This window comes from Balaenoptera borealis, assembly GCF_965194805.1.
Source record: "Balaenoptera borealis genome assembly, chromosome: 15".
Taxonomy (NCBI): domain Eukaryota; kingdom Metazoa; phylum Chordata; class Mammalia; order Artiodactyla; family Balaenopteridae; genus Balaenoptera; species Balaenoptera borealis.
The window spans coordinates 87,403,097-87,415,689 of NC_138871.1; the positions used below are offsets into that span (position 1 = coordinate 87,403,097).

Here is a 12,593-nt window from a genome sequence, read left to right on the forward strand (position 1 = left end):
CACCTCTGCCTAATGTAAAGTCTGCAGCAAGTCAGAACTTCTGTTTTCTCCCTTGGAGGCCTGCTGGCTACTGATGATGCTAAAAGCCGAAAGGGACCCGCAGAAACTGTGCTCAGAGGCGCCTGAGTAGCTTCTGCTCACCAAGACCCACTGTGTACGAACGTCCGTGCAGGCAGCTCCAAACAACTGCGGTGGGGCCCCCACGAACAGTGTCCAAACAGCAAGGACCCTGGAATCCCCGCCCTGGGTTGGAATGCCAGCGAACCCGCTTGCCAGATGTGTGACTGGAGCAGGAGCTGCGCCTCTCTGAGCCCCCGTCCTCCGCGGCGTGGAATGAGACAAGCCTGGTGGCCAGAAGAGGATGCGTCTACAGTCGGTGCCCCGGGGCCCGCAGCGCTCCGGCATGGTGCCCGCACACGCGCCACGTGTCCTGCTCGGCACGCCCCGGCCTCCACCGCCGAGGGTCTGCTTACATTCCTTCTCTGTTAGAGGGCAGGCTCTCTGAAAGCAAGAACTGTTCATCTTTCCAGCCCCTGCGCCTGTGAGTGCTGGCAGAAAGCAAGGGATCGACGCCGCCGCAGGGAAAGGCAGATGCCAGCAACCGGGGAGGTGAGCGCTCACACACACGACAAGCCGACGCCCGCGCGGACGCGGACGCTCGGCAGCCGTGCGGAGGAGGGGAGACCCGGGGCGGCGCGGGCCTCAGGTCGCTGCCAGAGAGCAGCTGGCGGCGTGGCGTCCCGGGCATCTCCGCGGGCGGGGAGGGCAAGCCCTTCCTCACACAGCTGTCCTCGGGGAGGCGGGAGCCACCGCCTGGCACAGCAGGCAGGACAAGGATGCCTCGTGCATCCCCCCCGCCCCCGCCCTCCGGCCACGCCACCGGGGGCTGGAAACCTGAGCAGGCCACCCAGCCAGCCCCGCGGTGAATGTTCTGGCAGCGAGGCTGCTCCAGGCTGCAGGAATGTGACTTTACCCAAAGCAGGGGAGTCCAGAGTATGAAGGTTGCTTTTGTAAAATTTTTAGGGGAAAACAAAATTCAGACTTACTTTCTACCAAAAAAAAAAAAAACCCCAAAAAACAAAACCCAGCTCTCATCTACGTGTACTACTTGTCCTCTGCTCTTGACAAGCCACAGGGTCTGCTTGCTGTCTCCTGGACTAAGCTGCCCTGAGCTCCGACCCCTCGGCTCTGCTGAAGACCACGTGCAGCCCCACCGTCAGCCCTGCTCCAGGTACCCTCGGTGCTCTGCTCCCCGGCTGTCCTTGGGCCTTTCTGGGGAGAAGACAGCATTCTCTCCTCCGCAGGGAGGGCGCTCTCCTCGCCCTCGGGCTTCTAAACGAGCTGCAGGAGACGCCGTGTGTGTAGGACAAGGTCTCTCTTCTCCAAAGTCGCGGAGAAGCAAGTATGAGCCTTTCACCAAACCACACCTTCATCACCAAGACCTCCCAGCGAAGGCCAGACAGAGCTGGCTGTGGTGGGCAGGGTTAACATACGGAAATCAGAGTCAGGGACACGAAGGGGTCCTCCATTTCATCCACTCAACAGATATTCATTTACTCTGCACCAGAAGTCCAGGAGGCCGGAAATGCAGAAGCAACAGATAAACCTTGGGTTGAACTCTTCCTGAAAGTAGAATGAGTGTGTTTCGTGTGCAGTGGTGTGGGATCTGGGTGTGTGTGCATGTGAATTGAAGAAGGCATGTGAGAGAAGGAGATGCAAGGATACGACGAGTTTGAGGGTCTGAGGGTGTGACAATGGGAGTATATGTGCAACGGCTCAGAATCGGCGGTACCTGAGGGCTAATGCTAATAGAGGGTATTCTGTTCACCCGGCCTCGTTACGTTAAGCGGTCTAGATTTTCCAAACGACTGGAGATTATTCCATCGAATGGAGAAACCAAGAGTTTTGTTTGTCTTTTATCTCATGAATAAGAAGGGGCTGGGGAGACCGAGAATGCCCATTTGGGTGTCTTGCCAGCAATGGGGCAGGGTTCCAGGACCCTGACCTCAGCAGGATGCGGATGGGCCTCCTGCAAGAGAACAGGGAGGTCGGCTTTGAGATTCAGAATCAAGTGCACAGAACGGGGAGAGAGAAAGAGGGACCCAAGTGTCCTTCCCGGTAGGAAGGTACTGAGATCTGGGGGCGTGAGAAGGAAGCCCAGTGCCTGTGACCCAGGACGTGGCCTGCAAATGCCTCCCAGCAGCCCTTCAGCTCTCTGCTATGTTTGTCAGCAAAGCTGATACCAGGAGTCAGCACTTTCTTCTGCATGGTTAGTGCCCAGGCATCAGGTTTTAATGCAAAAAGCAAATGCACCAGAGTCAAGGCACACCCAGTGAACGTTCTAGAGCACCTCGTCCCGTCTTTCTGAGCTGCGGTGTCCCTTTTAGGAGATGGAGAATCCTGCCCAGTTTGCAGGGTCTTATGGGAAGTGCGGCCATGTTGCAAGGCACGGGGTAGACCGCCAGCAATCAGAGATGCTGTTCTTTCACCCACAAGGTGAAGTTTTAGAGGGACCCTAAATCCAGACATAAACATGAAAACCACGCCTGTGGAGCCTGTGAGCAGTGCCCCAACTCGCCGGCCCCAGGAGAAGGATCAATGACGGTCACACAACCAAGGAGGCCGGAGGGTTTCCTGGGAACGCACGTGTCTCCTTTACCCACAAGTTACCGAGAGAGATGCCCTCGCTCTACCTGTGGACAGTGCGGGGTGAGGACGTGCCGTCTGCAGCTGCTACCGTTTTGTTACCATCACTGGGAGCCCCAGCTCTGCAGGCTTCCTGGGTCACGGGCAGGACCCTTCATGCCACCTGAAGCTCTTAATGCCTACACAGAGGCAGTGCCAGTGGGGCTGGCAAGTGACAAAGTCCGTGCAGTCTGAGAGCTCAGAGACTAAAGAGTCCCGCTTTCCTTCCCTGGACGAGGGCACCAGAGAAGACAGGGAAAGGGACTCGCCCAGGGACCCCCCCATTGTTAACGGCGGGGCGGACCCTAGAACTAGTCACCAAGCGCCCTTCCTACAACGTCCAAACTGTGGTTGTCTAAGCAAACAATGCCCTGCAGAGAAGCCGGTCTCACTGGAAGATTCCTGCGCTTTCTAGGCGCAACGCTTTCTGCTCCTGCGGGAGGCGGATGACCCAAGGCTGCCCTGCTCTCCGCACGGCACCATCCAAGCACAGCTGCACGTTCACAGCTTTCCGGCCTGATGCCCTTCCGATCCCTGCCAGTTATGTCACTGTGGGAACCCTAGCAAAATCCTCCTGTTCTGGCCCCTCTCACGACACCCCGTCCTTTGCCTGCCCTTCCTGATGGGGCTCCATCCATCACGCTTTCTTCAAACGACCCCCTGAAGCCTGCCGGGTGAGTTCCCTTCTCTGTGCGGTCACATACCTCTGTTTATACTGCGAATACAAGTCTTTCCGTCCCAATGACAGCGACCCAGACCTCTCTCTCGCCTACACATGGGATCGGGAGAGCAGACACTGGAAGCTTTCATCTCCCCCAGGTGCCCAGGGCACTTGCCACAGGCTGGCGCTTGACAAGGACTGAAGAACGGAAGTGACCAAGCAGCCACTTTGTGCAAAGCTGACGGGGATGTTAAGATGTGCAAGTCAAGGCCCATCTCCTCAGCTGCTGGATTTCTGGATGAGAAAACATAACTAAGGGAAAGAGTCAGAAGTTCTGGGTCTCGGAAAACAGACATTTCCACCTTCCTGATCCCTGGGGCGTGTTATCTTGAGGGGGGAGCCACAGCACCCCACGTCTTTGAGCCTCAAATCACCCAACCTTCGGAACAAGAAGATCCCCTCCAGTGCTGGGAGCTGTCACACTGACCCTGCTTTGTCAGCTGTGAAACACCATAAACGTTCTATGTTATAGGATGCTGCAAGTATAGGGGAGACCACAGTGGCCTTGATGGGCTTCATTTTAGCTTAAAATGTCATACATTTTAGCTTCTGGCATCTCCCAGGCCACCAGAAACATAGGTTGACGAAATGGAAATGGGATTGGCTCTCAGTGCAGGATCTAATTTTAAGGACGTATTTTGACATAAATGTCAACAACCCTTTCTCTCCTCCCAGTACTTTTGCACAGAAACTGTTGGTCATCCTTGATGATTTCACATTTTTGCACACAAATGTTCAAGTTTACGTTTATCTCTTTTTCATTTTCACACTCAGCCAAAACCTGACCATTTGAGCTACCTGGTGGTCGTCACATCTCCAAACCCCTGGAGCTTAGCATCATACCTGGAACGTGCACAGGGCTGGGAGGGTCCCTCCAGCCACTGAGACCCTTGGACCAGTGCATACCTCTCCTACCTGAGTCACGCCCCACCGGCCCCGTGCACAGGCTCTCCATGACCTTTGAACTCACCCTAAAGCCACCAGGCGCCCTATAAACAAGGGAAGTCCCCCGGAACATGTGTCATGGTCATGCCACGTTAGTAACTGGTAGGCAGACATTTCTGGTGCTCGAGTAATTTGGGGAGATGCAAGTTAAATCAACAGTTGTCCCTCGTGTGGATTCCTCGGGGCTTTCTTTGTGCTCTTGGGCACCCAGAGCGTCCCAGGGGTAAGGGTACAGAGAGGGACACGGCATGCTGTGTTTAGCAAATCCACTGAACCACAAAGTTCGTCTGAGTGCATCTTTGAAGACAAGTGTTCCTCAGGACGCATGCTTGGGGATAGCTGCCCAAAACTCCTTTTGATCCCTGCGGTTCTAAGTCCCAGCTCAGAAGTGAGATGGAGAGGATCTGAGCCTCCACGTGGCAACTCCTTCACACATGTCCTTCCTGAACCTCAGGGTAAACTCCGTTCAGCTCCATTATACAGATGAGGCACACAAGGGAGGCTGAGGTCAGAAACAGCCTGCGTTTCAGTGCCCTGATGCCTGACACCAAACACCAGGCTTTCCCCTCGAGCCCCTTCCTCCTTGAGGTCACTCTACCTCAGACCTAAAGCCCATAATTCTCTAGTAGTTCTTTATTTGAAGAGTGCCCCCTTTCAGCTTTGCACAATTTTCTCTCTTCACTCTTTCCTACCTTCCCAGGTCTGTCCCCAGGAAAAAGACAGTGGCAGTTCTGCAGGCTGGGGGGGGCCCTGAGGCCTACACAGAGGGGACGGCAGGTGACGGAAGCCCTCGGGGACATGGGCGCCTTCCCCCAGTCTGCGACACGCAGGTGTTTCCTGTGCTTCACGTTGCAGGGAGCTGCAGGCACAAGTAAGCCTGTCTCAACATCTTAATTTTTAATAAATGGCTGTGAAAAAACAATCACAGCTGTCACCTGTTCCTCAGTGCTCCCAGCAGCCCCTCTTTGAGAAAACAATGTTATTCTCCTCTATTCACAGTGCCTGACTTAAATTAAGTGTTTGATCTGAATTAGACTCGCTTATTTATTTTCACTACTATGCTCTAGAAATAGAAAACTAAAACAACAATGACAACAAATGGAAGGCTGGGTAAAACCATGCCAGGGTGAATGGGAGACCTCACGGTGGCAGAAAAGAAGCCGTGGTCCCATGAGGCCCTCCCCACACGACGCAGGCAGGGGGCAGCTAGTGGCAGCAACCTCGCCTACAGGCACATCTGCAGAGGGGAATCAAGCCAGTTGGTTGAGACTGCGGAAAGCTTCCCTTCAGGCAAGAGGGAGGCAATTTTTGCATTAAGAGAACTCTTTAATCCATCCCAACGCTGGACCATCTCATCCTCCAGAGATGAAAACGAGTCCAATTCTCTGTGTTCGTTGGCTGCGCATCTGTCTTTCCACCCACCTCCCCCCAGGGCTCTCTCCCTCCCATCCTTCCCCAGCTCAGAAAAAGCCCAAAGCAACTTCCAGCGCTCCAGGTTGAAGTTACTTTCCTGGGGCTTTAATGAGGCACGTTTCTCAGCTGCCAAGCACACGGCTGAGGCGACTCTGTGGGGTTCAACCCCACTTGCCTCTACCGATCATCTGTCATGCGCCCTGCTGCAAGCCAGGCATCTGCAGGCAGAACTGTGCCCTCAGGAAGCCAGTGTCTAACAAAGGGAAGCCAGAGACCCAGACTTCAACGATTGAAAGCTCCGTCTCCTCATCTGTAAAATGCAGATGATGCTATTGAATGCACATAGGTCCCAAACAGACAAGGTCTGTAAAACAGAGACAAACAGAATAAGGTCTGTAAAATCGGGGCAGGAAGAAAGAAGTCTCTGAAAATCAGAAGGAGGTTGTCGGGGACAGAACCCGATCCAGACATCTGAACAATACACGGGAAGGCCGTTCCTGTAGTCCGTTTATAACAGTAGTCAAATTCAGAAACTTTTTTAGTTTTTCACAATTTAAAGAAAAATTGTTTTTCTGGACTTTTCTTTCTTTTTTTTTTTTTTTTTTGTATTCCTTGAATGGGAAGAAAAACCAAGCAAAATTAAACGAGACAAACTGAAAACAAACCCTACACCCTCATTTTTCTCTTCTGATAGGTAAAATGCTGGGTCTGAGTGAGGCCTGATGGAAACAGAAGCCCCTACAGGCATTAAGAGCAGGTCATTTGGCCCAGGATGTCGCTGGCTGCATCTTCAGGAAACTCAAATGTGATTTCAAGATGCAGCCTCTCCAGCTTAGCACTAAAGCAGTGACAGCTGACACGGAGAGCTGACTATCCTGCCTACACACTCACCGGGCCAGCACCCCTGCAATCTCAGGCATGTCATCGTTCAATTAAATTTAAAGGGAGCTGTGGTGAAGCTTTTCCTTTCCAGAAAGGAGCGCACACGCCATGATCAGGGTTTCTCAACTGCGCTTCCAGCTCCTAAGATTCTGTTTAACTGATTACTTTTGCACCACGAGTGCCTGCCATCGAACCTGCTTGGGGAGCCTGACTGATTTGGAGGAGTATCCCTCCAATAACTGGGTAAAAGTGAGGGCAAAGGGCTGCAAGGTGTCTCCAAAAACAAAAGTGAAAAAGGCTCATCCTGGAATTCTTTTAAACTGGCGTTTTCTGCAAGACCCACCAGGGTACAGAAGATGCATTGGCACTGGGCGATGGTCGTCATCTGCTCCACTGGGTACTCCCCGAGACACAGCTTGCAGGACACCAGCGGGTCCAGGGCCAGGTCCCAGGTGGGCCGGCACCGCGCTGTGGTCATGGCAGAGCAGTCTGAAACGAGAGAAGCACAAGTCATCAGACCCTTGTGGCCTCCCCCGGAACCGAGGCAGGGGTCACTCCTGGCTGAAACTGGGGCTCTGGGGGTGGCCAAGTGAACACTGAGGGGCCCAGGGTTTTACAGTCCTCGTCTGGGTCCTCTGAGAAGTTTTAGCCAGAGGTCCCCGATCTGAGTCTGTGGGTGATTCCTTTCCCGTATTGATGGTAATATTCAAGGCGGCGAGTGATCTACCCGTTGGCATCCTTCCCTCCACCCCTCCGGTGGGTACTGAGGAAGACGCCGTCCACTAACGAAGCACCCAGCTCAGGAGGGCGGAACCTTAGCAACCCGACGAAGAAAGCTTTTGTTAAAATAGTTACTGATCAGATCAAACTGTGCTCCAGTCTCTGCTGTAGAGATATCCTGGGGAAACCAGTTGGGGAAGTTCTGGCCTCTCTGTGCCCTCCCAGTAGAATGGTCCTTCCACACTGGTTTCGGCCCTCACCGCCCAGGTGTCACCTGACCTTCCAGAAGCAGCTCAAGCACCACTGCCTCCTAAGTCCTGGAAGACTGTCTAAAATGTAAGTTTCAGGGAGGCAAGGGCCTTTGGCAGATTTGTTCATTCATGTGGGTCAAGTGTATCCAACAGTGCCCGGTGTGTGACAGACACTTCACAATCATCCATGGGACAATCCTCACTTCCCCACCCTCCCCAACATTCTCTGTGCACATCCACCCCTGGTCTGTGTTCCCCTGATAACAGGCATCTTCCTATTGCTATGTTACACACCGATTTCCACTGCTTACTGCTCGGGGGAAACAGAGAAGGTATGAGTGTCCAGCTCTTAGCTCGGCTCTGACCCACGGTGGCCTCAATAATTGCCTGTTGATTGACTGAACTCTTGCATCTAGGGAAATGGCTCCTCACTCCTAGCGTGTCCCCCCTCAACTTGATTTAAGCCTTGCAACACTTATTTTGCACCTGTGGTGGGTAAGTATGTGCTTTATTCTACCGGCACCCCCTTGTCCCCCAAACTCAGAACTGAGAAAGATTCAGTTAAAATTTCAGATAAAATCCCCAGCCATCCAAACTCTCACTATCTGCTATCCAAATCTCAGGACCTAAATTGATTTAGAGAATTTGATATCCTTCCCTACTGAACCCCTAATCTCACTCTCTGAACTGAGGCATGAAAAGATTTGGATAGAAAGACACACATTTGGATAGAAAGATACATTCCCCCCGAGTTTGTGAGGCCATGAAAAGAGGGTTTGTCTTGTTCAACTCCACATGTACAGCAGAAGACTGTATGCATAACGACAAAGGTACACACATGAAGGGAAAGAAAACAAGACAAAACAATACCAACCAATGACCAGAACGTACACAAAATGGCTCTCGGATCTTGGAAAGACTCAAAGATGTATGAGACAGAGTTCCCCACCTTAGGGTCTTTGGATTCAACTCAGGAACATCCTTTGCCAAATAAAAAGCTAATTGGTAATAACACAAGGCAGAATGTAGGATTATGTGTGAAATCAGTGCTCAAGGCACTCGGGAAAACTGGAAATCAGCCTGGGCTAGAATCTTCCGAATAGAACTTCGCAGGGGAGATGAGGCCTGAGTTTTAAGGGGAGCTTACATTTCATACAGGTGAAAAGGGGGTGGATATCAAAATAAGAGAGAGAAATGTCCCAGCATCTTTCACCAGGCAACAGGGTGTGCAGGCAACACCGTAGGGGCAGAAGGAACGCTGCTCCTCCAGGGCAAACAGAACACCCATATCTAGTAGGGTGCTGGGTTACTTGACCACTGTCAGCCTCAGTCTGCTCACGTGTGTGATGGGGCCACAACCTCCATCTCCCAGGGCTGGTGCAGGATTAGCAGAGATCGTATGAAGGACCTGGCACACGTGGCAATGCTCAGTAAACCCTCTCCCCTTCCCCTGGGATGCCTCATTTGGCCATAGCTTGTCCACCTGTGAGAAGGCCTCTGAGGATACCAATCAGGGGCTGGGTGTGCAAGTTATTTCTAGGGTCAGGAAGCTGTCATGATACATTTTTTTAGAAAAAAATTACATCCGTTTCTCGTGTTTTGACAGTCACAGTTCAACGGGTATCACTAAGCAAATATTTAGTTAGGACGAACCACTGTGGGTCCTACGCGGGGCTCTGGGGGCGGGGAAGGCACGTGTGAGTTGGGGAAGAGACTCTGCGATGGTCTTGGGAACGCGCAGAGGAGATAAGACACAGTGACACACGATCCAGGTGCGTGAGTGATGTCAGGGTGGCAGAGACCCTGGCCTATAAGAGCTCAAGCAAGTGACGGGAGTTACTGAATTCCGGCGGGAATCGGCATTGGGAGTGAGGGCGGGAAATCCGAGCTCGGGGCGGGGAATGGACTGCGGCCTCCTCCCAGGCCAGTTAATATCTGTGGGCGACTTAGTCTAAAGTAAGTGCACTTTCCATTGTTAGAAAAGAACTCTGACACGAATTCAAGGAATTTTGGGGTGGGTTGGGGCCTTCCGGATAATTTAAACAAACATGATCATTTGACCTTAATCCAAGGGCACCAGAACACTTAGGTGATTTGGGGGTCACTCAGCGATCTGGGGGTGCAGAGCGTACCAGAATCAAGACTCCTCATGTCACTGAGTTCATTTTCATTTGGAACGTCTGCCTGCATCTTGAATTTATGCTTATTATGATTATTTTAAATGTCCACTGTCGCCTGGATCCTGGGCTCAGGCGCCAAGAGTTTTTTCTGTATGTTTCTCGGCACCTTTTTCTGTTTTAATCCTTAATATCTCTTAAAGCTCACAGTACAGAGTGTCAACTGTGTTTTGATTAAGAATGTTAGCTAAGCCCTAACAGGGGTCACAAACCTTTACTGGAAGCATTGAGAAATCGCTTAAGACTGGAAATGTCCCCAAGGGGACAGAGGTTGCTTAATTGGCTTTTCTGTCCTGGAGAGCTGGGGAAGGGCAGCAGTGGACACTGTCCTAAAGGTGTGGGGTCCAGATTCTGCAGGGCACTGAGCCGCAGATGACATGTCACCCAGCAGACCTGGGTCCAAATTCCTGTTCTGCCACTTGGTCATGTGATTTTGGAGAAATTACTCAACCTCAAGGAACTTTAGTTTCTTTCTCTCCGTAAAACTTACACACCATCACCTCCCATGTACACTTGTGAAGAGTGAGAAACAATATGTTTAAAATTCCTGGTAAGTAAAGGTCATTAGGCTATGCTGGGTTTAAGAGTTTGGACATTAACCCACACGAACCAAGGAGAGGAGAAAAACTGAGAGGTGATAAGATGGACTTAGTCTTAGGAAGTTCACGCTGATGGCCGTCATCTTTGGAAGAAGCAAACACCACGACCTCAGAAGCCTCCTGCTTTATCATCCGCTGTGCAGGGTGCTCCAAGGCTGGACATCACCCCAAATGGCAGAAATCAGGGACTTAACCCTTCGACATAGTCCTTGAAGCCCACGGCCCTGACCCCACTCACTGCCTTTCACCCTGGACCACTGGTCCCATCCTGGCTGGTTCCTCCCCAGACAGTTCTCTCTCCCCCAGCTTCTGAACTTGGCTCCTTTCTTGTTTATAATGACCCTCAGTTCAACTTGCAAGGCTTGACTTCTCACTTCCTTTCTTCCTGGACCATGATTTCCACTTGACCTACGACAGCGTGGCCTCCACTGCCCTGGGCACAGGTTAGCTGTAGCCTCTCACCTCCCAGCCCCATGATTCAGCCTTGAAGCAGGTCAGGCACGGTCTCCTGGCATCTTGTCAGTATTCTTTCCTACAGAGTAGACACTCTCTAAGGTGAGTTCACAATCATGATTCAATGGGAACAACAATTGCACGTATTTTACAAAAAAAAAAAAAAAGGATACATTGTCTAAGCCCATCACGACCTTCCCGACACACAGGATGGTCTGAATATTATTTTGCAAACATTGAACAGCTGCAAACTTGAAATAGGAATTTGCAAAGAAAATCACAATGCACAATAAGAGAAAAAAACAGTCTTTGTTTTCCTAATGTGAATGTCAAGTCGAATGAAACAACAAACTATTTTAAGAACATCTGGTCAATTATAAGCATTATTCAATCTAAGCAACTCAATATGTTTATAAGGCAAGTTACTTATTAAGCATGACTGGGTTATGCAAAGAGGGTGCATTGTGATGAGAGGTATACAAGGATGAGAAAGAGCTAGAAGGGAAAAGAACCCATTGAGGGAGATAGTCTAAAAGTACGATGTGGTTATTTGGCCAGGACCATTGCACCTGGGCTCTGGGGCTGTGGATTCTGCAGGTCCCTATTCGCCCACTGTCACCCCTTCAAAGCAAAGTAGGGGAAGGCAAAATCAAATCGTCGTCAGCCAATCACTACCCAACTTTTACTCTCAGGACTGCCCTAAAGCCCGCGGAGGCATGTTGGTGGTTCTTCCCCGAGGGGGCAGGGGGAGTCACAGCCATCTGAGTTTTCACTAGCCTTTCAGCGAATTCCCATCTGCAGTGAAGTCTAAGAACCACTGGGCTACATGATTCCACAGGATAGCATCTCCCCCCAGGACCGTCTCACCCCGAAGCCCATAGGGGCTTAAGCCCGACACATGATCACCTCTCAAAAATGCTACACCGCGCAGCCTGTGTCTGCCAGGCACGGGGCTAGACTCTGCATATTAGCCTCCTTTATTCTTTGCCATGACTCCCTCTGGGGAAGCGTGGCCTTTCCACGTCTGCCATGTGTGTTACTTTGTCCCCCAAATTGATAAGCAGTGTTTTCTATCCTGCTGGACAGTGCTGGTCACAGGCAGACCAGCATACATACACATATATGTGCATCAGGCGTCATGTGAACCAATTTTATACATTATTTCATGTATCCGCACAGTGACTTCGAGGCTTTAATAGTTGCTATTATTCCAATTTCAACAATGAGGAAAGCAAGACACAGAGAGGGCACGTAACCAGCCTGCGAGACCTCCTTTGTATAGCCTATGGATTGCGTGAGAACGGAGCTTTCTGGGTCTGTAGACAAACTAATTCCAGTTCTGCCACGGAGCTTCCTGGGCCTAACCCGAGTGCTTCCATGTTGGCGGCGGGGTGGAAAGCTACAGCATCACAATTTGGAGCTGCCAGTCACAGCAGAAACATGAGAACGGTTGGTGGCTGGGTAGAAAATTGACTGCAGGGAGGTCGACTTATCCAAGTGTATGTGGTTCCATGAACCTTCAGGAAGGTGTCTGAATGTCATCTCCTCCAGAGGAGACGGTGCTGCTCCCAGTTATTCACCCAACTAACGTGAAAACTTATATTCACACAAACACCTGTGCGTGGACATTTACAGCAGCTTTATTCATAATTGCCAAAACGTGGCCTCAACCAAGATGTCCTTCAGGAGGTGAACGGATAAATGACCTGCGTGACATCCAGACAATGGAACATTTTTTCAGGGCTAA

General features: G+C 51.3%; 1 protein-coding gene across 9 annotated transcripts in view; it reads right to left on the reverse strand.

The window, feature by feature from the left end:
• RNF144A (ring finger protein 144A) overlaps window positions 1–12,593 on the reverse strand; it is a 115,100-nt gene that overhangs the window by 31,286 nt on the left and 71,221 nt on the right. For all 9 annotated transcript variants that reach the window (XM_082356952.1, XM_082356951.1, XM_082356948.1 and 6 more), the window contains one exon: window positions 6,990–7,135. In XM_082356952.1, the coding sequence (XP_082213078.1) occupies window positions 6,990–7,124 (135 nt within the window). In that variant the 5' untranslated portion in view covers window positions 7,125–7,135. The remainder of the gene's footprint in view (window positions 1–6,989; window positions 7,136–12,593) is intronic.